Source organism: Fistularia commersonii, chromosome 18 (genome assembly GCF_037954325.1).
Source record: "Fistularia commersonii isolate RoL2024-O1a breed Wild chromosome 18, RoL_Fcom_v1.0, whole genome shotgun sequence".
In the NCBI taxonomy this organism is placed as follows: Eukaryota; Metazoa; Chordata; class Actinopteri; order Syngnathiformes; family Fistulariidae; genus Fistularia; species Fistularia commersonii.
Genome location: NC_141301.1, coordinates 10,042,613 through 10,066,245, shown reverse-complemented (window position 1 = coordinate 10,066,245; position 23,633 = coordinate 10,042,613). Strand labels below are relative to the sequence as shown.

The 23,633-nt window shown below is 39.0% G+C and overlaps 1 protein-coding gene across 8 annotated transcripts in view; it reads left to right on the top strand.

The window, feature by feature from the left end:
* Positions 1–18,477, top strand: part of kirrel3b (kirre like nephrin family adhesion molecule 3b) — a 152,550-nt gene extending 134,073 nt beyond the window's left edge. For 2 of the 8 annotated variants that reach the window (XM_086164878.1, XM_086164876.1), the window contains exons 10-16: positions 2,696–2,796; positions 5,063–5,261; positions 6,812–6,919; positions 7,393–7,476; positions 7,777–7,892; positions 8,573–8,659; positions 13,676–18,477. In XM_086164878.1, the coding sequence (XP_086021004.1) occupies positions 2,696–2,796; positions 5,063–5,261; positions 6,812–6,919; positions 7,393–7,476; positions 7,777–7,892; positions 8,573–8,659; positions 13,676–14,137 (1,157 nt within the window). In that variant the 3' untranslated portion in view covers positions 14,138–18,477. Of the gene's footprint in view, positions 1–2,695; positions 2,797–5,062; positions 5,274–6,811; positions 6,920–7,392; positions 7,477–7,776; positions 7,893–8,572; positions 8,660–13,675 lie in introns of all 8 variants that reach the window. The other 6 variants (XM_086164875.1, XM_086164873.1, XM_086164874.1 and 3 more) reach the window with 5 other exon arrangements.
* The last annotated feature ends 5,156 nt before the right edge of the window (positions 18,478–23,633 follow it).

Below are 23,633 nucleotides of genomic sequence, written 5' to 3'. Positions count from 1 at the left end.
CATGTAAAGATTTTCACCTAAATGTGAAGTTTTATATCAAGATGGTCGATTGTAGTCCTCAATAAGTATGTGACGGTTGTAAGAGCACACGGCAGCTCTGAGGACAACATCCCAAAACAAAACGATGCATCAACGTCATCCGTGTCTTTTTCTTTTTCCTTGTGGGTCACAAGGCTTATAGGTTGTGCCAGTAAAAACAAAAGAAAAGTTCTTGAGAAATTTTCAAGTAGTCTTATCACTTTGACTTTAGACCTATGTGTCCTTTAGATATCAATAGGTTGCATTCGTTTTTAAATCATGGCTCCTTGCGTTTCTGAGGTCTGAGGTCTCGCCGATTACAAGATAGATTCAGATTTCTCAAAGTTAAAAATTACTGGGTTTTTTTTGTTTTTTTTTAAACTATAAGTACTACATATGTACTACATGAATACATGCTGTCATTCATTCAAACTTGCTATTGCAAATCAGGCGCTGAGGTCTGCGACTTTTCCTCAGTTTTGTTTCTGCTCGTGATTTGTCAACAACTTTATTCCAGTCAATAAAACAGAGGAATCAAAAGGAGCTTTGGTTGGGATCCTGTGAAGAATTCAAAGCTTTAGCTCCATCCTAATTTAGAATGGAAATGCAAGCGCCGGCCTTTTGACTCCTACACCACTGTTGTATAATCAGATTGCAAAGCGCACTTTGGAGTTAACACCTCCACCAACAAATGAAAGAAACATTGCACCCGGTATCATGATTACCTTCTCCGTTGTTAACACTGGTGTTGTAGTGCTACCCACCACTGCGCTACCAGTTTGTTTGTACTCTCGCAGTGCAAATGGCACCAACAGGCATACACACATACTTTCAATCTGAGCCTGTGCGATAACACTATCTAATTATATTCAACATTTCCAGCTTTGATCTATAAAATAGACCCCTTCCCGCAACAACCTCCAAACTGTGCCACCTGCAAGTATTAGGGTTTTGCTGCTTAAACTCATGCGAAGAAGCACGTTTTATTCCCTATTTTCAATTTGGAACATTCACACAACACAGGAGATTATCTCTATATTAACCGTGCATGTTTCTTTAATATAGTTGTTTCATATTGGCACAGCAGTCAAAGTATGGGGAAAGCTCTCAATACGTTTTTCCTAAATGCCTCATTCATTCTGCATCAGTCGCAGCTTTCCAGGATCCTCCAGTAGCATACCAAGACACCATCTGGCAGAGTCTCATTAAAATGCTAATTCATTTTAATAAGAGACAGGTAATAAACTGCAATTATGTATCGTCAGAGAGATGGCAGAGAGCAGGAGTTTGAGAGAAGTTGGCAGGGATGCTAGTTTTCTCAATAATCAAGAAGCGCCTCCGATCGCCGCCTCCTCAAGCACACATTTTTTTTACTTTAACCATCACAAGAGACGTTCTAAATGTTTGATTACAACCTTTTGTTATTTTATTTGCCAGCCGAATCACCGCTGACAAGCAGATTCAATAGCGAGGAAAGTTAGGGAGATTAGAGCGGCAATATTTCTTGGTCCCCTTTGTTATATCAATAAAATTAGGATTCCTGAATGGCTCAGTTGGGAAATTTTCCAGAAATAATTATGAAATCATTATTTAGTCTTGATTGAATCTCAGGCAGACTTTGGCCCTGTCCACTCAACTCAAGAACACAATCATAAGTCAAAAGCAGAAAAAACATGAAGATTGAAATATAAACAGAAACTAATTATATTGTATCTTAAGAGCTATATACATCTCCAGACATGATTTAGCCACGCCTGATAGTTAATTGAGATTTAATTTGAGATTTCATTTATTTTTGTTGGTTGTTTTTTTTGTTGTTTTTTTTCGCCCTGTGTAAAGTGGCACCGGACCAGAGGGCAAAGTGACAAGACAATTCAACTTAGACGGACCGGTGGCGGAATCAGGGGCCCCATCAACACCTGTCTGAAGTCAATTCCTTCAAGCAACTGTCAATTCAGCTTGACATTTAAAGAAATAAAACTAATCAATGAAAAACCTCAGTTAAGAGAAACATGACCTTTATAGCAAATCTTTGAAAGGTTATCGTTCCTGTTTTTAGATACAGTTCCGACACATCGTTTGAATATGGCACGACGACACGCCGTCCTTTGTCTCAGCAAAGATATTCATTAAGAACTCGCTTGTGTTTTTCAGTTATTTTTACTTCAGTTTATTTGATCACTGACTGATTCAGGGGTCAAATCTCTTTCGGGCAAAGTTAATAGGTGAAACGCTGTGACGCGCTTGTTATCTCCCAACAAAGGCATCTTTCTTTCTCCATCTGTGTGGTCCTGATTACACGCCGAAGAACCGCTGTCTGCACTCTCCACTTACGTTTATCTCAGTGGGAGAAATCAAACCAGCCATAAATCAACAATTTCCTGATCCAGAATTAGGTCTAAGCCCCCACTTATGCCCTTCGTTCAGTCCTCGAGTGTCCTTGGGTAGATTGTGACGACGGACGAAGCAAGTTCATATAGTACCGCAATATATCTTCCCTTCGAGTCTCACATCACCAAACACTTCAGGTGTTACTGATGTGGAAAAAAGGGACACTTATAACACAACGTAGCAAAAGAACATGATTGAGTCAAATCATCCCTATGACTCAAAATTAAAATTTAATCAGATATTAATTGTGTATGACTCATTATTTGTCACGACTGTTGCTTCTCAGGGCCACCGACCATCTCGAGCACCCAGACGCAGCAGGCCTTACACGGAGAGAAAGGTCAAATCAAATGTTTCATTCGCAGCACACCACCTCCAGACCGCATTGTGAGTAAATGTTTGTTTTGATTTATTTTTGATTACTTTCTGTGTGCTCCTTTGTGTTTCTACTGCACAAAGTTAAGTCACCCTTCATATCTATCCATGAAAATCCCTCTTTTTGATGCTGACCACCCATGCAAGTAAATAAAGGTGAAAAAAGTCATTTGTTCTCACACAAGAATGTTGATGTGGAGCTACCAGCGGAACCAACACTCTTTAATTTAAAGCCCACTTATACCCGGTTAGCACTGATCCCATTAAGATTTATGGACCTTATAGAAACGGCTTATTCTCTGAGCTCAGTTTACTCAATTTGCGTGTGCGTGCGTACGCGTGTGTGTCTCTGTGTGGATACGTGTGTGCACGCGCACATATGTGTATGTGTGGTTAATTGCCATACTTTGTCACCTAATGTGGGCTATTTATTATATTGATGAAGTGCAATAACTAACAACACAATTATAACAACATTTATTTGAGAGGTGTGCCTATGAAGTCAGGGCAGTTGGTAATAATATCCAAAGTCTGGATTTCTTAACCATTGATATTTGGTTCTTTCATTAATCCAAATATATAGAATTTTGGAAGAATAGGTAGTGGTTCAGGAGGATAGAGTTCTAATGGTTCATACTTGCATCCAGAACAGAGGTTGTGTTGAAGTGTCCTTAGGGAGACCCTGAACCACATCCGCCACCATCTCGGCAGTCGCCATGACGAACTGTATAAGGTTTTTTTCCATTGTGTTCACGTTGAAAGCCCAAAAATCGCAAATTACTATTTCAGCCCAAATAGCTTTAACTCTTTTGTGAGGAGCGACAAAAGGAAATGTTTAAGGAAAAAAAAAAAAAGATCAATAACGAAAAAATGTTACCAAAGATCACAGATGAAACAGTGATGCAATACATCTTTTTGGCTCATATAATAAATGTTGTGAGTTCGGGCCCTTGAAGAAATCCTCCATACTGGACTGTCTTGAACTCGCAAGATTCAAGTCAGACATTGGAGAATAAGCGAAGGATGGATGGGTAGGATGGAATCGGCTTTGTCATTGAACTCATTGGATTTTTTTCTGTTATTCTGTACAAAGATTCTATCCATGTAGAGCCATGAACATCTTTATATACAAGATAAGACCTGAATTGTCTGTAAATATATATAACTGCAATAGGAATTGCAATGAAATGCCTTAAACTGAAAGCGGACATTAATTTATGTGTGAAATCATAAAAGGGATAAGGTCTATCACAGTCACAGACATCCACAAAGGCAAGTAGCTAACTAGTCTAGATTATATGAAACTGTAGGAGTACTTGTATTAAGACTGAATTCAGATTCATACCGTTGAAAAGGATTTATTACCAGGGTCCATAATAAATCCTTCATATTAACAGATAGAATTGTAAATATCCGGACTTTTTTTTTTTTTATTCTGCTTCGTAGTAAATTATGTTAGTAATTGACAGGCAGTCAGGAAAAAAAAAAACAATGAAATAACCTCCCCAGCTGAGGCACTTATCATGACATAAATTATCAATGAATAAATAAAGTGAGAATATGCAAATATGAATTGTCTCCCTACGTTTGAACTGATTCAGGGTTGCAGCATTGATCCACCGCACGCCAGTCAAACTTCATTGAGAAAGTCCATTACACAGTTTGCCATGATTTTGGTTTTTCTTTTTCAATATGATTAGCATTCATAATATAAGAATTCATAAGTTAAATTTTCGGCGGCAGGGGATCACTTGAGTGAGCCACTGAGTTGAGCAGCAGTAAATGAGCCTTGTTAACCACAACATTTATAATTAAAACACAAAGTACATTTGTGCTCTAACCATCCAAAACTGAATAAAACATCTCAATATTCTTCTCATGGATATATTCCCCACTGTTCATGCCCTCATCTCTGGGACTCAGTCTCCTATTTTACTTCGCGTAAAATAGAGAGGCCAACGTCAGACCAGTTATTCCTCCTACAATGAGCTCAAACTTCTCTTAAATCAAATATTCATCTATTACTTATTGCTAGATGGATACTGAACATAAGCGACTTTGAATATTTAAGTATGCTGTTCATTTGGGTCAGTGTGTTTGCATGTTAAGAGCAAACACTCAGTATTTCAGTATGGTTAAAATTTGAATGGTATCCTTTGACTTACTCTGTGTTTGACTCAAGAAGCTATAACATTTCCTTTAATTTTTCTGCTGTGTTAATGCAGTGTCTTCAACGCAGATGTCTCTTGTTTGTTTTTCTTGGATTTTCTTCATACAGGCCTGGTCATGGAAAGAAACTGTGTTGGAGTCTGGAACATCTGGTCGCTACACAGTGGAGACCGTCACCACGGAGGAAGGTGTCATTTCCACACTAACCATGAGTAACATTGTCCCAGCTGACTTCCAGACTATTTACAACTGCACTGCTTGGAACAGCTTTGGCTCAGACACCGAGATTATACGCCTTAAGGAACAAGGTGGGAGCCAAGGTTCGACAGCTTCCATCTTCCTCTTCTCCTGTCAATGTGGCTATGGTTGTTCATTTTGCATACATGATGATGGCGTAGTGGTTAATATACATATATGTATCTATATGAAGCTAGCCTAGCGTCTGTGAGCATGGAATACAATAGCCTGTCCTGACTCGGTGGTTTATTTATCTATTTATTTATTTTAATGGATGACAATGCAATCTTATGCACATGAAAAAACACTATAAAATAAAATAAAATAAAATAAAATAAAATAAAATAAAATAAAATAAAATAAAATCTGGCAGATATAACCCGCATATCACCAATTTTAAATTAAGAGACGCCTGCTCATAGCAAATAACGCTGTATTACTTAAACATAAACTTGTGAGATGTCGTAAATATAAATTGTGTTGCGAAATCTCTCTTTCCAAGGTGCGAGAAACCTCCTAAACATTCAAAATTAAACACTGCTTATTTGTCACCCTTTCCCCTCTACACTGGAGAAGCTGTTTATTCTATCCACTTATCACAAATGATAAATTCTAAGCTGCTTATGCAAAAGTGACTTTGATCGATGAACACATTAAACAGGCTTTAATGGCGTAGGAAGAGCATTCACTTGTTTGTACAATTTTAAAATGTGAGAAGGTCATATGCGTGAACATTTAGGGTCCTTGTTTAAGTGTTCTTGATGAGGATCTTAAATGTTTTCACAGCTGATAAATATACACCTTCAGGTTTAATGTCATTACACCTGCATATGCATAAGGTATTTGCACAGATGCACATCACCATATTTATGCCTGAAATAACACACAACCTATTAAACTACGGATAATCTCTTTTTGAAATGAACCTATAATCCAAAGGAAGTGGATGTCAAATGTTGTGAGACAGGTGGGTAATTAGGGGTATATATCGGAAGATATTTTGTACCCACGCAAAGGCAATGTTTAACAGAAATAATTTGCTTATAAGACAGACAAGACACTTTTCCGTGTCATTTGGCATGTATATTCTTATTTGACAGCAAAAAGCCATGGCTTTTTACAGCTATGAAATCAAAATACAATAAACAAAAAAGACATGAAAAGAGAATGTGTGTCTAAAAGGTGGACTCTATATTGCAACCGTGGGCTTTGGGGCACTCCGTTATATAACTGATATGAAATGTATCATACATTTACCAGATTGTATTTAGAAAATAAATTACGTCACAGTACTAAATGCTTCAAACCTCCATACTAAGAGACTCAGAGACGTCTTAGATAAACTCATCACAATTATCACTTTTCTTTATTTGCTGGGTAATCTTTTCCTTATGAATACTTGGATTCATTGCTAATTTGATGTCAGTTTGTGAATTTTCATCACACTTTAAAATAGGCCTGTTTTAAGCCACGGCTAACGTTCAGTTAAAGTTACTGCTATATTAACCATGACACACAGCCGTACCTGCAGTTATTCTGTCTAGTCACGCTGGTTATATCCAGTGTCGAACTATCTAGATAGCGACGGGAGAAGGACATATGTTTGTGTTTCTCTCTACAGAATCTCTCCCTGTGGCAGTGATTATTGGCATTGCTGTAGGAGCTTTTGTGGCTTTCATCGTTCTCATGGGGACTATTGGATCGTTCTGTTGTTCTCGATCTCAGAGAAGTATGTTCCTCTTCCCTGTTACATCAACACACACATGCATGGTTTGAGTTACGGATGGTCCCATTCCACACCGAAAAACACCCCATCTACTGAATGTGGATCGAGTGTCTTTTTTTTAATCAAAATAAACACATAATCTCTCTGTTCCATCTAAGAAAAAATGGCCTTTGCCACAAAAAAAAAGATAAAACTTTGTCAAAACAGCGTGTATCACTTCAAAGCAGATGAGATCACCTCTTGAGATGGACAACATGTTGTGATGAAGCAATAGCCAGATTGTGATAAGGACTCATTTTACGCAATCTCAGTCTGGCTGCCCTGACTTTTTAGGTTATTTACATCATGAGCTCTGCTCACTACCACCCACCCATGTACCAACTGACTCAGGTTAGAGGCAATCGGCAACTGTCTCTTTCTTCAAGTCACACTGTGAAACTGGTACCTTCAGCATGTCTATTGTCTGTATACTACAGAGGAAGCACACCTGGTTATGCCCTCACTGCCCGTCTCCATCTGTGCTCACCAGCGAGAACTTGCAAGCAAAATTAAAACAGAAAGTAAGAAATTGTTATATGATAGTATCATCAGCATTATCCAAAGTCAGAATGAGCCACTGTGGAAGGCTGTGTGAGATTGCCTATGTTTGCAGGGGAAAGATAATCGTTTGCTGACAGGAATCGAATGATAAATGAATGATGGATTAATAAAGCTTTGTTTTGTGTTTTGGGGGGAAATGTGGGAGTTCTCAAATGGGAAGATCTTGATAAATTCTGTTACAATAGGAAGCGCTTGATGACAAGATATACAGAGCAGCTTCTATCTAGGTAATTAAGATGAATGACATCTGTTTTCACCAGATATAAAAGGAGTCGTGTCTGCAAAAAATGACATCCGTGTGGAGATTGTACACAAGGACCATAATGCAGCACGGGAAAATGAAGAACATACCTCCATGAAACAACTGATGGTGAGTGTGAGTGTCACATATACTATTTTCCTCTTTTAATTGCTGTCATATTTGCGTTTTTTGTCGCATATCCTTAACTTTCCATCTGCATTAACAATTTACATTTTAGGGATTGCTTGTTGCGGAATACATCAGTAACTGACGAGAGAAATATATTAATATGTATATTGGGTAGTCATGACACAAGGCCTATATTTATCACTGTGATGCCATGAGCAGAAGACACCACATTACATTGTTACTATTGAGATGCTGATGCATACAGGGTAATCCTACAGTGGGTGTACTTCTGTAGCTAGATGCCTTCAAGACACAAAAAGAACTGTTTTCCTTTTGGAGCTGTACCAGTATTTTCATTTCTTGCAATTGCCCCAGGGCCGGGTTATTTGTGGGTAGAGGTTTTGGATTATAATTTTTAGAAAATATATGTATTTTTACTTATACAGTCAGTACTTCTTAGTGCAGGAAAATGAGCTTTGCCATTTTAACAAATCTGCATTTTGTCAAGATAAATATTGTAATGGATACATTATGTACCAGCCCTGAGCAAAGGTGGAAATTGTTTGAGGAATGTAAGGAGCAAAACACAGTGATGAATGTGAAAATCATCATGATGAATTTTTCTCTTTAAATGGACTAAATGGCATTTTTGGAAACTGCGCATAATTGACTTGGTTCTTATGCAGGTTGAACGGGGAGAGTTCCAGCAAGAATCGGTTTTAAAGCAGCTGGAGGTTTTACAGGAGGAGGAGAAAGAATATCAGCACATTAAGGTACAGCTCTCAACAATGACAGCATCAAGACATTAAAAGCAGGAAAATTAGTGTAAAAGCTAAAGAGAGAAAATGCCTTGGGGGCAGATACTGGTCTTCAGCTCTGTGACCAAAATAGCTGAACTGCATTAATCCTTCCTCTTCTACATACTTGTTTTTCCACAGATAGTTCCAGAGGCAAAATGGCTCCTGCAGGCCAAATTTTATTAATTAGTCTCATCAAAGGTGGTGCAAGAAATTAGTAACAGATTGCCCCTTAAGCTGTGGTAGTCAAGATAATGTGTACACCGTATAGATCGGAATTAACCACTTAAAAAAGCACGTAGGTCCGGAAGAAGTGCGCTCTTTTTATTACTTGTTCATTATTCTCTCAGCAACATTATAATTTCTTTATAACAATGATTTGAACGTTTGGATGATGTAATCTCAAAGGAGTGACCGAGTTCATAACATTGCTTACTGCAGTACGGAGACTGATCATTGGCATGCATTTGCTTCTTAGCTGGAAAGCCAGCTCAAAGCCAGGAAAATGGTAAAAACCAAAACATTAATCATTTTGATTGATCTGGTAGAACATTTTAACAAAGTTCTCTGGGTTTGGAAAACCATGTAATCTTACAACATAAATAAGTGACAAAACACATAAGGTTACTAGTAAGACTACTGAGCATGTCTTTGTTGTCAAGCTCTCTAAAATTATTCAGGGAGACAAAAATATTTCATTACGAAGGCACATGCCAGGCAACATTTTGAAAAAAAAAAAGACAGACCGAAGGATAAATTAGATGTAGTGCAACAGATTCTTTTTCAAGAGTGAGAAACACATGCCTAAATCTGTGCCATGCTGCAGACTGGGAACAGTTTGATATAATGTACAAAAGTATCTCATGTCTCATGCGTGTGTTACTCTCTAGTTTTGTGCAGTAATTGCCATTTGGTGCCCGTCCTCACATAGACCAATCGACAAATATATTGAAGTGATTAATTTTATATCATTTTATTTTATCCAAGGTTGTTTGAGAATTTGAGTACCTCTGACAGTATCTCAGATTTAGCGTGTTTTTTGTTTCTTTTTTTCCCGGTTACTTTAATCATTAATTAGCCATGAAAGAGAAACATGGTTATGCAACAATATTCAATTAATACCTGCCAATAATACAGTAATGTGCCCTCATTTCTGTTCAATTGAGGGGTCACGCTTTTCATCACTGCTGCCAGAGGGAGAGATGTCAAGTTGTACACTGTATGTGCAAACTTTGTGTGTTTGACAGCCTGTAAAATTCTGTAAAGGGTGTGTATTTGAGATTTTTTTCAAAAAGTTACAGTTTATGCATGGTACAGTGGCTTTACTTTTTGTTTCCTTTCTAGATTTTGAGGACTGATAGATAGGGAGAAAGGCAACTCAATAGAGTCATGGTGTGATTGTCTTCAAAATTATGAATAAGACAAAGGGAATGTGGGGATGAAACAGAAATAAAATTTCCAAAATATTCAGGTATATTTAGCGCTAAATTATTATGTAATTTTTACCTCCTTTGTTCAGTTAATTTAGCAATACCTACCAAGACCTTGGTGATGAAAATATTTAAAAAGAATACGTGTTATTGCTCATACCCAGCTGGCTATTGGAGAATCAGACTCACATTTTTTTTAATCTTGTGAACACATTGAAAAGATTTGTTGTTATTCATATTGACGCAATCCCTTAACTGTTTATGGTACTTTCTGTCAGATATCATCCACTCCTCCAATTTGGTCTGACATCCAGCAGCCTCACCATGACCAACCCTGTGTAAGCATTTCTGTTCTAAAGGATTTACTTTCAGAACCGGCTTGTACTATAGTTTCTGAGGTACAAAGGCATGTCTTGTAAACCCAAGATGGCTTCTGTCACCAAACTAGAACAAATAACCTGGACAGTTCATTTACTTTGAGGATGCACAATAACATACTCCTAGCATTTGCTGTGAGGATTGTTTGATGGGCTTCTGATTGCATTTGAAAATCAGCATGCAGCCTGTTTACCATTTTCTGGGTCTTGGTGGAATGCCATCAACATCATTACCCTGACAGGTTATTCTTTAATGCGTTCATCTCTGACTGCTTGTGGCATTGCATAGTCCTTTACTTTGATTGGTTGTAAGTCTTGAGCCACAGCATTGTTTGATCAAATAATTTGTTGCGGAATATTCAGATATACATGTGGCGATGTGAAAAGTAATGGGGGTCCATACATCTGAGACAATGTGTATGCTATTTATTCAAGATATATGACACATATAAAATCTATGTAAGAGTCATCATTAGAGATCCAACTCTGTGTAGACAATTTGTCAACATCATCTTGACCGCAGAGATGCAGCTGAGACATTGGGAATATAGTAAATAAGCTGGATGCTTTCTACAAACTCTCTTTTTAAGATTGTACACGCTTAGCTGATGATTGCAAAAAGAGGCTGAATACTTCTTATTTCACAGCTGAAGGTATCATTGTCACACCTTCGGGGTCTTCAGCCAGGCGCCACCCTTCGCTGACATTTTGTTCCTTTAATCCGGGAAAATCTTGGATCGGTGCAGGAACAGCAGGGACATCTGCCTGCCACCCCTTGCAGTCATCTCTGGCATCCCTGTTCACCCCGTCACGCTTTTCTGCAGAGTCATAGCGAGAAACTCTGCCTTCCTCCTCCAATGTTAAGTTTTTCAGAGTCATCTTCTACCTGGAGGCTCCAAGAAACTTCAGGAGCCGCTGGGTGGTTGCCCTGTTGACAGTGTATCCTCTGGGGCCTGTATCCGCAGTAGCTTATAAAAAACACCTAGGTTAAGAACAGACAGTTCCCTGTACTGGAGAGTTAAACCACAATGACTCTTTTAGTAGGGACGGACTAAAGAACAATGTCAAATTCTACAGGAGTTTGATGTGATTTGGATGGAAAACTTTAACTGGTAATCAAGGTTAACCGCTATATTCCACTCATCACTTCCTACTTCCTAAGAACTGCTTCGCCTGAACCTTACTTTTACTTTTGTCAGTTTCTTCCAAACGCTGCCCCATTAGACTGATCATTGTGAATTTCCTGATTTACCTTTTGCTAATTGTGTCCATTTCCAGGGCTTCTATAGAAGTAATGTTGCACACTTTCAGAGGGCACATTATATGTGGTGTGAGGTGAGCTTTTAACTTGTGATCTTGAATTTCATTGGAAGACAGCACTGATCAATCCTCTTCAGACAGTCAACAAGCTGTTTGTTTGCCAGAAAAGTCAAGTATGTAGATCTGTCCAAGACTTGGGACAAGTAGGTGCACTAGATGAGGAATTATCTCCCTATTCATTGTGAAGCAGATGTTGCCGTTCCTGGCTCCCTTCCGAAAAGGGAGGCTGCGGGTCTTGGCTGGCTTCATTTCCATTCGGGTCCTTAGTAGCACCTACTCGAGGCTTTTCAGGAGTCTGGGAGTGCATTTTACTAACGAAGGGAGGGTTGAAAGATCACGCATATACACTGCTCAAAACAATAAAGGGAACACTTAAAAAACACATCCTAGATCTAAATGAATGAAATATTCTTATGAAATACTTTGCTCTTTACACAGTTGAATGTGCTGACAACAAAATCACACAAAAATGATCAATGGAAATCAATTGTATCAACCCATGGAGGTCTGGATTAGGAATCACACTCAAAATTAAAGTGTAAAAACAATCTCCAGGCTGATCCAACTTTGATGTAATGTCCTTAAAACAAGTCAAAATGAATCTGTGTTGCTTCCTGAATGGACACTATGATTTCACAGAAGTGTGACTTGAAGTTACATTGTGTTGTTCAAGTGTTCCCTTTATTTTTTTGAGCAGTATATTTTGTAGGCCTAGGTATATCTGACCTCCCTGTGACCTTGACCCTCAAACCAAATCTCCCGCAGCCACGATGATTCAAATATTGCACTAAAGATGATGCAGGCATACAATGCCCTATTGCTATTAGTTTCTGTAGTTAGTGCCCACTGGTCAAGACTGCTTGGGTTGTGTACTAGGTGTAAAAATCTAAAAAAATGTAAAAAAAATACCATAACAATTTAATATGCAAACCTTAGTGTACATTTTACATTGCAGCCCACATAGCAGAACATATTAAATCCCCTTTTTATATAAAAAAAAAAGTCTTTAAAGTTTAGTTGAATAAAAGTGAGAAGAACCCCATTGGGTTAAATACATCAATGAATCAAGCAGAGAAGATTATGTCTGCTGTAGATATGCTGCCAAATATTTCATGCGAGATGTTGACGCAATGCTGTTTTGAAGAGTTTATTTGTCGGCGCAATAAGAAAGTCTGAGATGTGCATTTGTCCTTTTGTTCAAACAAATGTTGCCACCGGCTCCCTGGAGTTCGATGCGGTCGTGTTTGCCTTCATACTTGGTTCTTCTGAGGTCAGATGTTTTCAATAGCAGGTAATGACTGCATTCATGAGGTGAGGGCTGAAGGGGGCTAAATGCAAGACGCAAACAATCTCTATGTGCTGTATGACAAGCATAACAAGGATCCTCTTGCACTAGCTCTGCAATTTTTCCATGATGAGAATTCCTCTTTTGTGTATTTACGTCTACACTCTCTATCCTTGACATCCACACCTATTCGTATGAGGATAACAAAACACACACGGATTCACACATACCTGAAATGGAATCTTAGCAACAGCTCAGTGGCTGCAACATATCACAGTGACAAGTGGCAAAGCTGTAGCCCCAGAATCCAAATAGGGGCATGCATGAAATTATAGACAACAGAACAGCGTCGGTTTGATTTAAGGGGGTATGAGAGTAAACTTCACAGTGAAATATTGCACCATAAAACTTTTTTATGTAAACGAAATATTGATTCCTGTTAATTTTGCAGCCTGAATGGAACCCCATAGGAATCTGGTTGAGCTTGGACATTGTTGAGCTTTAAGAAGTCTGCAAAAAAATGTTTCCCACATTTACCGTTATTTACCGGTTTAATTTATTGATCTTATGTTTTCAATAGGATCCAACAAATGGCTACTACAGTGTCAATACTTTCAACGAGCATCACACACCTACAATTGTGGGGAATCAGCCCACGGAGGTGAGGAATCCACCCAGTACAGGTACCCTTGGCAAGCAACGGGTACCGACAGGCATGTCCTTCACCAACATCTACTCCACTCTGGGAGCAGGACCCAATCGTCTCTATGACTACAGCCAACGCTTCGTGCTGGGCATGGGCAGCAGCTCCATTGAGCTGTGCGAGCGAGAATTTCAGCGTGGCTCCATGAGCGACTCCAGCTCTTTTATCGACACGCAGTGTGACAGCAGTGTCAGCAGCTACAGTAAGCCAGACGGCTATGTGCAGTTTGACAAAGACAGCAAGGCATCAGCCTCCTCTTCCTCCCACTACTCCCAGTCATCCTCCCAGAACTCGGACCTAACTCGGCCCCTTCAGAAGCGCATGCAGACTCACGTGTGATGACCAGGAAGAGAGGGTATTTCAACAGGGTGTAACGACAAGCCAGCTTTAAAAAAAAACTGTGAAAGCATCAGCTGCCAGGAAAACCCGAAAGAGACATTTTACTGTGAGTGTCCTTTGGACAACTGAAGATGCAAGTGCTGGTTTTGTTGAGTACGCCTTGTGACTCAGTGCCCGCGGAAATGGATCAAGAAGCCTTATATTGTCCTCTTGTTTAATTCATCATTCACCTCATTGTTGACCTTAGTCAGAGTCGTGCCACAGAGATGTTATTTGCCAATACAGACATCACCCAAGATTAGAGATGTGTCTGGTAGCCGCCACCAGATGTTGCCCGCATTACAACGCAAGGCTTTGTGTGATCAGCCCTCCAGAAGAAGTTTTTTTTTTCATTCTTTCTTTTTTTAATTGTCGGGTCAAACAGCATGAACAGTGCAATAATGAGTCGAACCCTTCTCCTGCAGCTCTGTCATAGCTTGAGCACAAAACCTTAATGTGCAATTGGTTGAAGTTCTTGCAACCCCCCGTTCCTCCTTTTTGCACTCTGTGAGTTAAGCCTGGCTTGCTGAAACTTGTCTCCAGTGTAGGAGGTGGAATAAAACTTTTTTTTTTTTTTTTCTTTTTCCACATGCCCACAGATATCGCAAATGTTTAAAAGAACTGCTGTTGTTTTATTCCCTCCGCAGCTGTATCTGGGCCACAGAGAAGTAGATAAAAAAAAAAAAAAAAAAAAGGGCTGGGATATCATTTTAAACCCAAAGTCTTTAATTTACATTGACACTCTGAGATAAAAGATTATCGGTGTACATATTTGATGACTGTAATTTCTTTTCTTGCATTCCCATTTCGGAAGTTGATTTCCCTCATGGGGAGTTGGGGGGGGACTTGGCGGGGTTAACGAAACAAAAGCATTTCTAATTGTCCCAAACATCCTATCTCCACTTCCTTGAGGGCCTGCTTGAACTGTGTCAATAAGAACTTTTACTAAGCTAGATAGAAGTCCACTATCAGCTGTGGCAGTAATGAGGAGCTGCATCGTCTTTGGTTTTTTGACACCGGATACAGCTCCGCTCCAAGACAAGTCCATAAACTTCATTCTGTGTTGAACTCTTGAACTTCTCCTTCTCATTATGTGATTTGATATTTTTGACTTGTGACTTGATATTTTGAATGGAGATTCTTATCGTGTTGTTTATCGCACTGCAATTCTTTTTGTGTGTCTCAGGACACTGGAATTAGCGTGGCTTGACCGCACTAATTACCCATTATTGTGTGGGTCATCATGGGACATGGGAGGCAAACCTACGTAGGTGTTAATGTTGCTTTTTCCCGTTCTTTTCTGAGTACTGTGAAGCTTATGATGGCGCGATGACTATTTCCAAGTGCATCTTTTGTTTTGTTTTGTTTTTTGTTTTTTACTTTGTTCAGTTTTGCGCTGTTGTTGTTGTTAGCATAATATTTGGTTCATTATTTAACCACTGACCGTGTATTTGTTTGAGTTGAGAGTAGAGACAGAGAATAACTTGCAGATACACTGACACATGAACACAAATTTCAAAGTGATTGTTAAGAGTGCACTGTGCATGCACTGTGCATGCTTCCCTTATTATTTTTTTGTAGTGCAGAGGATTTGTGCTTTCAGCATACAGGAAAACACAGCTAGGAAACACATTATATCCAAGCAAGGACAATATCAACCACCTCACTATCAATAACAAAATTGTATCTGAATCAAATATAAACCAAGCAGGAAATAACCAGCAAAAGCTATCAGAATTTAAAATTATCTCAGAGTAGATGGGTCTTAAGTGGACCACATGCAAGCCTGTAATGTTGGCAGTCCAGCAAGGAGTACCTTCGATATTTCACTTTAAGTGAAGCCATCACTTGTGCACGTGTGCTATTGAGTTTCGTAGGCCTTTTCAAGCTTTACTTCATGTAATTTACCCCATTGGTATTGGTTCAGTCATTTGAAGAGTAGAGCCATTCTTAGAGACCTAACAGCAGCTTGCTTTTAAATGGAACAGGAAAGAACAGGTACCAATTTCACTTTTTTTTTAACTAAACACCACCATCCAGAATATTTCAAGTAAAGAGATAGTTTTTCAGTAGCTGCTGCATTAATACAGTCACTTCAGAGGAGTTACGCTTGACACAGAAAACTGCCTGTCAACCCATGAAAATTTAAGCGTGGGATTTCCAACAAAAGCAAATTGTTGTTGTAAGCACTTTACATATGATTATGTTCAAGTCATTTGAATGGATTTTTCCACTCGAGTGCCAGTGGTTTGGTCTCTAATTTTATAAATGGATTTACATCCATTGTACAGTTTAAGACAAAAAGCTCTGTTTCAACACTGATAATCCAGCTCGGCACTTAGTAGACTGTATATAAATCTCTAATGCTGTCTTTCACTGTATATAATTTTTTTTTCTTGGCTTTTTCTTCCCTTCTCAGTCAGATTTCATTATATTAGAGCTCAATAAATCCACAGGCCATCTAAATTGTACAGGCAGACAATCATATTCCCTTTTCTTTTCCAGAGATTTCAGCAAACTTGCTTGTGAATCATAAATTTCATGAGAGGTATATGTGAGCACTCTCTCCTCTAACCAGTTTTTCATAGGAGAGAACATTTGCACAAAGCACATGTGAGACTGTGCAGTGAGAAGCTGAATTTAGCTGGACATCTTTGAAATAAGATGCAGCAAGATTGTACTGTATCCTCAGCCCACATTTGTAACACGTTATTACACAACAATTAGGCAAAGTCAGTTTACACTATACCTGCTCAATTTTTAATCCCTTTTCTCTTGAATTTATGACTGCAATGCTAAACTGAATACCCGATTCATATTATATAAATTGTATGATGCTACCGGTGGGTTTTAGTCTTCGTTAATTTAAAACCTTAAAATCAAAAAACTAATTTGGTCATATCTATTAATGTATCTTCTACCGAAAAAAAAAAAAAAAAACCTCCACACACACACACACACATGCGCACTACACACAAAAAGCCAATATTTACTTATTAAATACAGCTCAAGAACAGATCCAAACAAAAAGATTTTTCTCAGTCCATGCACAGCTACATGATAAATATTTGATATGACAGCTTCAGTCCCATCCCCTATGGGGAAGCAACTACAGTGGACCTGAATGTACCTCACAATGCATGCAGCTGTCCGTGTTTGGGAATCAAAGCTCATGTGAAGCCGGTGCCTGCCCCGCTCACCTGGGGACAACTCCCGCTGGCGCCAACGCCGCTTGTTTGCCTGGCCGCAAATATTGCACCCACTCAAGGACACAGCAGATGAATACATACAAAGAGCCAGGCCAATTAAAGGAAGTTGCTGCCCTGATGAAAAGACATTCCTTTTCGGAAATGTGAATGCAATATGATATATTATTCACGAGGACTATTCTAGTTAGACGCTGAGATTATAATTAGTGTCAAGACAAGATTTTTTTTGTTTGTTTTTTTTCATTTCCAAAGGACCCCCTGCATGTTGAACACATTTGATTATGGCATAGAAAAAAAAAAAAGTTATTGCTCTGTCTAAAAAATGGGGAAAAACGAATGAAGAATTTCTGGGCATTAGCTGTGTCGGTAACACATATATAAACCTAATTGGTTTACACGTGGCTCTTCACAGTTTCCCTCTCTGCATGGTAGGTGTTGCTGTCATCAATGGAGCACAGAAGTGACCTCATCATTTAAAATGTTGAACTGATACCATGATCAATGCTTTTATCTAATGTGTAAATGCTATCTATCTCTCTGTTTCTCTCTCATTTCTTTTTGTTAATTTAATACCTATCAGTATGTTGTTTGTACTTTGATAACATACCAGTGTAAGGAAAAAAAAGGCCTGGATCAAATAGCATTTGCAAATATTCCTCATAATCTGCATTAGCCTACAGGACACTTCAGGATTCAGTTTGGTTTGGTTTGAGGCGTAAAATGTACATTATGTCAAAGGAACTCAAAAGAGTTCTAAAAGAGTGAGATTCTATGAGTAGAGTTCTGAAAAAAAGGCTAAATTTCACTACACTCATCTATATCATGGGCACTTTGCAAATACTATATGCCCCAGGTCTAAAACAAGTCATTTCAATCGCTTGTAAAAAAAAATTGAGTAAAATAAAAGAATAATCATAAAAATAATTGTAATGAAAAGACAAACATGTACATTTCTTTCTGGGTGAACCAGAAAGTTACCCGCTGTATCTGAGGAAAAAAAAAGGTTGTATTTCAACTGTACTGGTCTGTGAATCTATGCTGATTTTACTCTGTATATTTGGAGAATAAAAACAATGTTTGAGTTTGTGTTTATTTTGAACTACTGTCTATCAGTGGAAGTAGAAGAGTGCGATTCACAAGGGATTTGTTTGTACAATTACAAGGCATTGATTATTACTTCAGAACTATTGATGGATGGTCATGAAGGACTGGAGGCAACAGTCTTAAATATAAGCTTTACATTCCTTTCTTTTTCTTCATATAAACAGAAATATTCTTGAATGAAAATATTTCTTTTAGTCCTGCAAATCGGTTTCCTTTTACACACAAGTAGTGCTGTTACCCTGGTATGCAGAGAAAACTGTCTCTCACGGTTCGCAATTATAATACTAAAGGAAAATGATAATTAGTATTACCACAAAATCTAAGATGTGAAGGAAAGATATAAATCATTTAACACACCACACAATAACATCTGAAGCAGGGAGAATTTCTACCACAATAATGCAATTCTAAAACACACACACACAGACTTACACACACATATGTACATGTAGAAAAATTAGGATAGCAATTAATAGATTCAAACGTGCATATATTATACCACAAGCATATAATAAGTCGTTCAATTTATCCATATAATTAAATATATTACTCAAACCTTAAAGAACCAAGTCATGTGTTTTGAATTCCCTCAGGCACAGTCAGTACAATGAAAGGTAATGCAATGCAGACAACAAGAAAAAAATATCCAACTCAAAAGTTCAGTATTACAAATGATTTTCTTTATTGTTTTTCCATTTTTTTTTTTTTTAATTTCTGTTTGGCATTTGTGAAAATTAATCAGAACTTAGCAGAGAGGAAGTGAACAGACAAGGACTTACTATTTTACCGCCTAGTCCATGTTGAGACTCAAGAACAGAAAAAAGATTGTGTTTCGAGAACATTATATAATTTTTGAATTTGACCAATAACCTGAATTCAGCTTGTCACAGTTATTTGTTCAACAGTATTGTTTTAAACACTCCCCACAAAACCTGTGATTGAACAAATCATCAGCTCCTGATAGCCCCGGGTGTCCATTCTTATCTTGGCTTTGCTTTTACTTTGAGATACAGAATTTTTCTAAAATGGGACGGGATAAGATTGTACTCTGTTACATGTCAAGGCCGGCAAAAGAATACATTCGATATCCAATTTAACAATTTGACAACCAAAGACAGATGTCCTGTGCGCAATTACTCTTATTGTAACATTGTGTACAGAAAGGACTTTTATATTTGTATTCTCAAATGCAAGTCCATTTATATGTTCCAGCAAATTTAAGACCACAACTGTCATCGCCTCAACTCGCGACGTTGTTGATCAGTGGCAGGAATACTTCCTCTTCAGCCTAATTGAAACGTCTTCCAATGAGGAAGCAGAGCCGCGGGGGCTCTGGTGCGGACACGCCTATTTCCGGGGCTGAAGGTGCTGAAGCAGTCAAAAAGCTCTTCAATAGCGGGGCCTTGGGGCATGGATGTGATCCACCCTGGGTTCCTCAAGGCTGTAGGGCTGTCCTGGCTGACTTGACTCTGCCGCATTGCGTAGATGTCGAGGACAGTGCCGTTGGACTGGGAGATCGGGTTGGTGAGGATGTGGTCCAACTATAGAGGGATCACACTCCTCAGCCTCCCTGGTAAGGTCTGGAGAAGAGGGTCCGCTGGGTCGTTGAACCTCAGATCTCGGGAGAGCAGTGTGGTTTTCTTCCTGGTCGTGGAACTGTTGACCAGCTCTATACCCTCGGCAAGATCCTTTAGGGGGTGTGGGAGTTTGCCCAACCAGTCGACCTGTGTTTTGTGGAGCTGGAGAAAGTATTCAGCCATGTCCCGTGGGCAGTCCTGTGGGGGGTGCTCCCGGAGTATGGTGTACCAAACCCCATTATTACAAGAGCTGTTCGGTCCCTGTATGATTGGTGTCGGAGCCTGGTCCACATTGCTGGTTGTAAGTCAGACTCGTTTCCGTTGAGAGTTGGACACTGTCAGGGCTGCCCTTTGTCATCGATTCTGTTCATAAATTTCACGGACAGAATTTTTGGGCGTAGCCAGGTCGTTAAGGGGATCCGCTTTGGTGACCACGGGATTAAGTCTCTGCTTTTTGCAGATGATGCTGTTCTGTTGGCTTCATCAGGCCATGATCTCCAGCTCTCAATGGAGCAGTTCGCACCCGGGTGTTAAGCAGTCGGGATGAGGATCCGCACCTCCAAATCCGAGACCATGGTGAAATAGGGGAAACGGGTGGAATGCCCACTCCTGGTCAGGGAAGAGGTCCTGCCTCAAGTGGAGGAGTTCAAGTATCTCGGGTTCTTGTTCACAAGTGAGTAGAGGATAGAGAGGGAGATCGACAGGCGCATCGGTTCGGCATCTGTTTATGCGGACTCTGTACCGGTCAGACATGGTGTAGGGGAAGCTGAGCCAGAAAACAAAGCTTTCGATTTACACAATCAATCTACGTTCCCACTTTCACTGATGGTCACAAGCTGTGGGTAGACACTGAAAGAACAAGATTGGGGATACAAGCGGCCCAAATGAGTTTTCTCCACAGGTTGGCCGGACTCTCCCTTTAAGGATAAGAAGTTCAGTCATCCGGGAGGAGGTCCAAGTAGAGCCGCTGCTCCTCCGCATGGAGAGGAGTCAGATGAGGTGGCTCGGGCATCTGGTCAGGATGCCTCCTGGACGCCTCCCAGGAGAGGTATCCCGGGCATGTTCATCTGGGAGGGGACCACGGGGAAGACAAGCTGGAGAGACTATGTCTCCAGACTGGTCTCGCGACGCCTTGGGGTGCCCCCGGCGGAGCTGGACCATGTGGCGGGGGAGAGGGAGGTCTGGCCTCATCGCCCCCGCGACCCGACTCCGGATAAGCAGGGGAAGATGGATGGATTGATGAACTGTCATCACTCTCTATTGGGTTGTCAATATTTGTTTACGGTCTCAAAACTGTAAGACATATGGTCTTCCAGCATGCTGAACAGTGGTGAATGACAAAACTTCACACGGCTTCTTCTTTGATGCAAGCGCTTGTGAATTTCCCCCCTTATAGTTATTTGTTTATTAATGACAGCTGTTTCTGTGGTAAACCCATGCAACTGGCATCTGTTCCTCATTAAAACATTGGATCCGGATCCCTAAAGAAGGAATACAAATGTTTTCCTTTTTTTTTCTGTCACACTTTGGAAAACCAAGAAACGGCATCACTTCCCTGACATTGCTTTGACTGGCAACCTAAATATTTCAGAAAAGGCAGGTTTGTAGCATTTGAGCTGACATATCCTCTGAATACCTCCACTCAGCATGGCTGCATTATTTAAATCAGAGGAGGCAGCTCTCTCCGGAAGTCAATAAAACAGCTTGTTCTACCAACTCGATACAGACACCTTCACAATCACGCACAGCTCAACAGTAATCCAGAGATTATAATACACATTTCATCTCACAGAATGTGTTACGCTCTATATAACCATAGTTATAAATGTCTTGGTGAGGGTGTATCTCTTGAATCTTATCCAGTCTAGCTTCTCTTTTAACTGTTTAAGAAATGATGTTCTTGGATGATTCCCACTGGGGCGTTATATTTGTATAGACTAGTATATGTATATGTATATGTATATGTATATGTATATGTATATGTATATGTATATGTATATGTATATGTATATGTATATGTATATGTATCCATTGCAAGGCAACTGTGGTAGAAGTGCAAGAGAACATTTCCCAGAGAACATCTTAAAAGTATTATTGATCTTGTGACCTTTAACTTTGTTAGTCTTTCCTCCTGTTTGTTCCAGCTCCTGTGAGCGGTGTCACACCAATCTGCATTGATTAAACATTAACTTCAAACCTCAGACCGTTAATCGTTTTGGCTTTATTTGTCACGCATTAGAACAGGTGATAATTGGGGATGATGGTGGCGTGAGCAGTCAGCGGGCGTCGGTGAGCTCTCTACTCAAAAACTCTGTGTAAGATGAAAGGATTACCACGACCATATACCCAGATGGGAGGATCGTATATTTATTTTTTATTTTTTTTTATTTTTATTTTACTTGCTACATCTTGCGCAATGTAGCGCACAGTAACCTTGACAGAGTTGAAAAAAGACTGCATACAGTGTTTTAAAGAATTATTCAGTGGTGGATTTAGTGGGCGGAAATGTCAGCCACTTAATCTTCTGTCAGTAACGATGTGATAGATGTGTCCTCTTTATAATGACTTGGTTTAATGAAATTAATGGCATGTTGACATTTTGCACATACAAATGAGTGAGAGCGCGAGGTACATGAATTACGCGTAGATGGTATAAAAAGATGCGGACTGATGAATTGGGAGGTGAAATGAGTGAACATGCAGAATAGTCTTTGCTTGTAATAAAGGTTTACTCTGCACTTCACGGGGTAAGTTATTTTCTATGGTTTCTATCAACCAGGATAGCAATTAGATGAACAAGAATAGCCTGCATGCATGACATCAAGTTATTTCTTTAAAATGATAACATGTGAAGAGTAGCTATGTGCGGTAAGTGGATTAAACAATAGTTGGCTATATAAATATAAGCAGCTTTTGACTCCTTTAGTACCCAGGTATTGGGAAACTGAATATGTCAGTTTATTTGTTTAAAATACATTTGAGATTTGCGATTGTTTGCCAACCAGACCCTTATGTTGAAGCACTAGGAAAATAATTCTAATTTTCAGAGAACAATGTATTTATTTATTTATTTATTTCATTTTTGTTTTTATTTTTATTTTTTTTTCAGGATGAGAGAGAACAGCTTGGATGGAGAAATACAATACTGAGTGACATTCCGTAATCATTTTCATTAAAATAAATATGAAAACAACATCAACAGTAAAAATAAGAATAGTAATTTGTTTTTATTTTTAATTGTGGTAGTAGTATCATTATCAATGTTGTTGTTGTTGTTATCATCGTTGTTGCTGCTGTTATGTGCTGTTGTAGCTTGAACCTTCATATTTTTGGTGATTTAGAAAATTTTAATTAAGATAAATACAAACGCCGTATTATAATTATGTATTATTATTTTTAGTAGTAATATTGTTTTTATTCATTAGCATTGTAGCATTGATGGCAGCATTGGTAGTTTTTGTTGTTTTGCTGTTGCTGTTTGGAACATTCACATTTTTTAAGATTTAGAAAAAAAAATTCATTTCAAATGCACTTATGTGTATCTGAGTTGATATGTATCTCGAATTC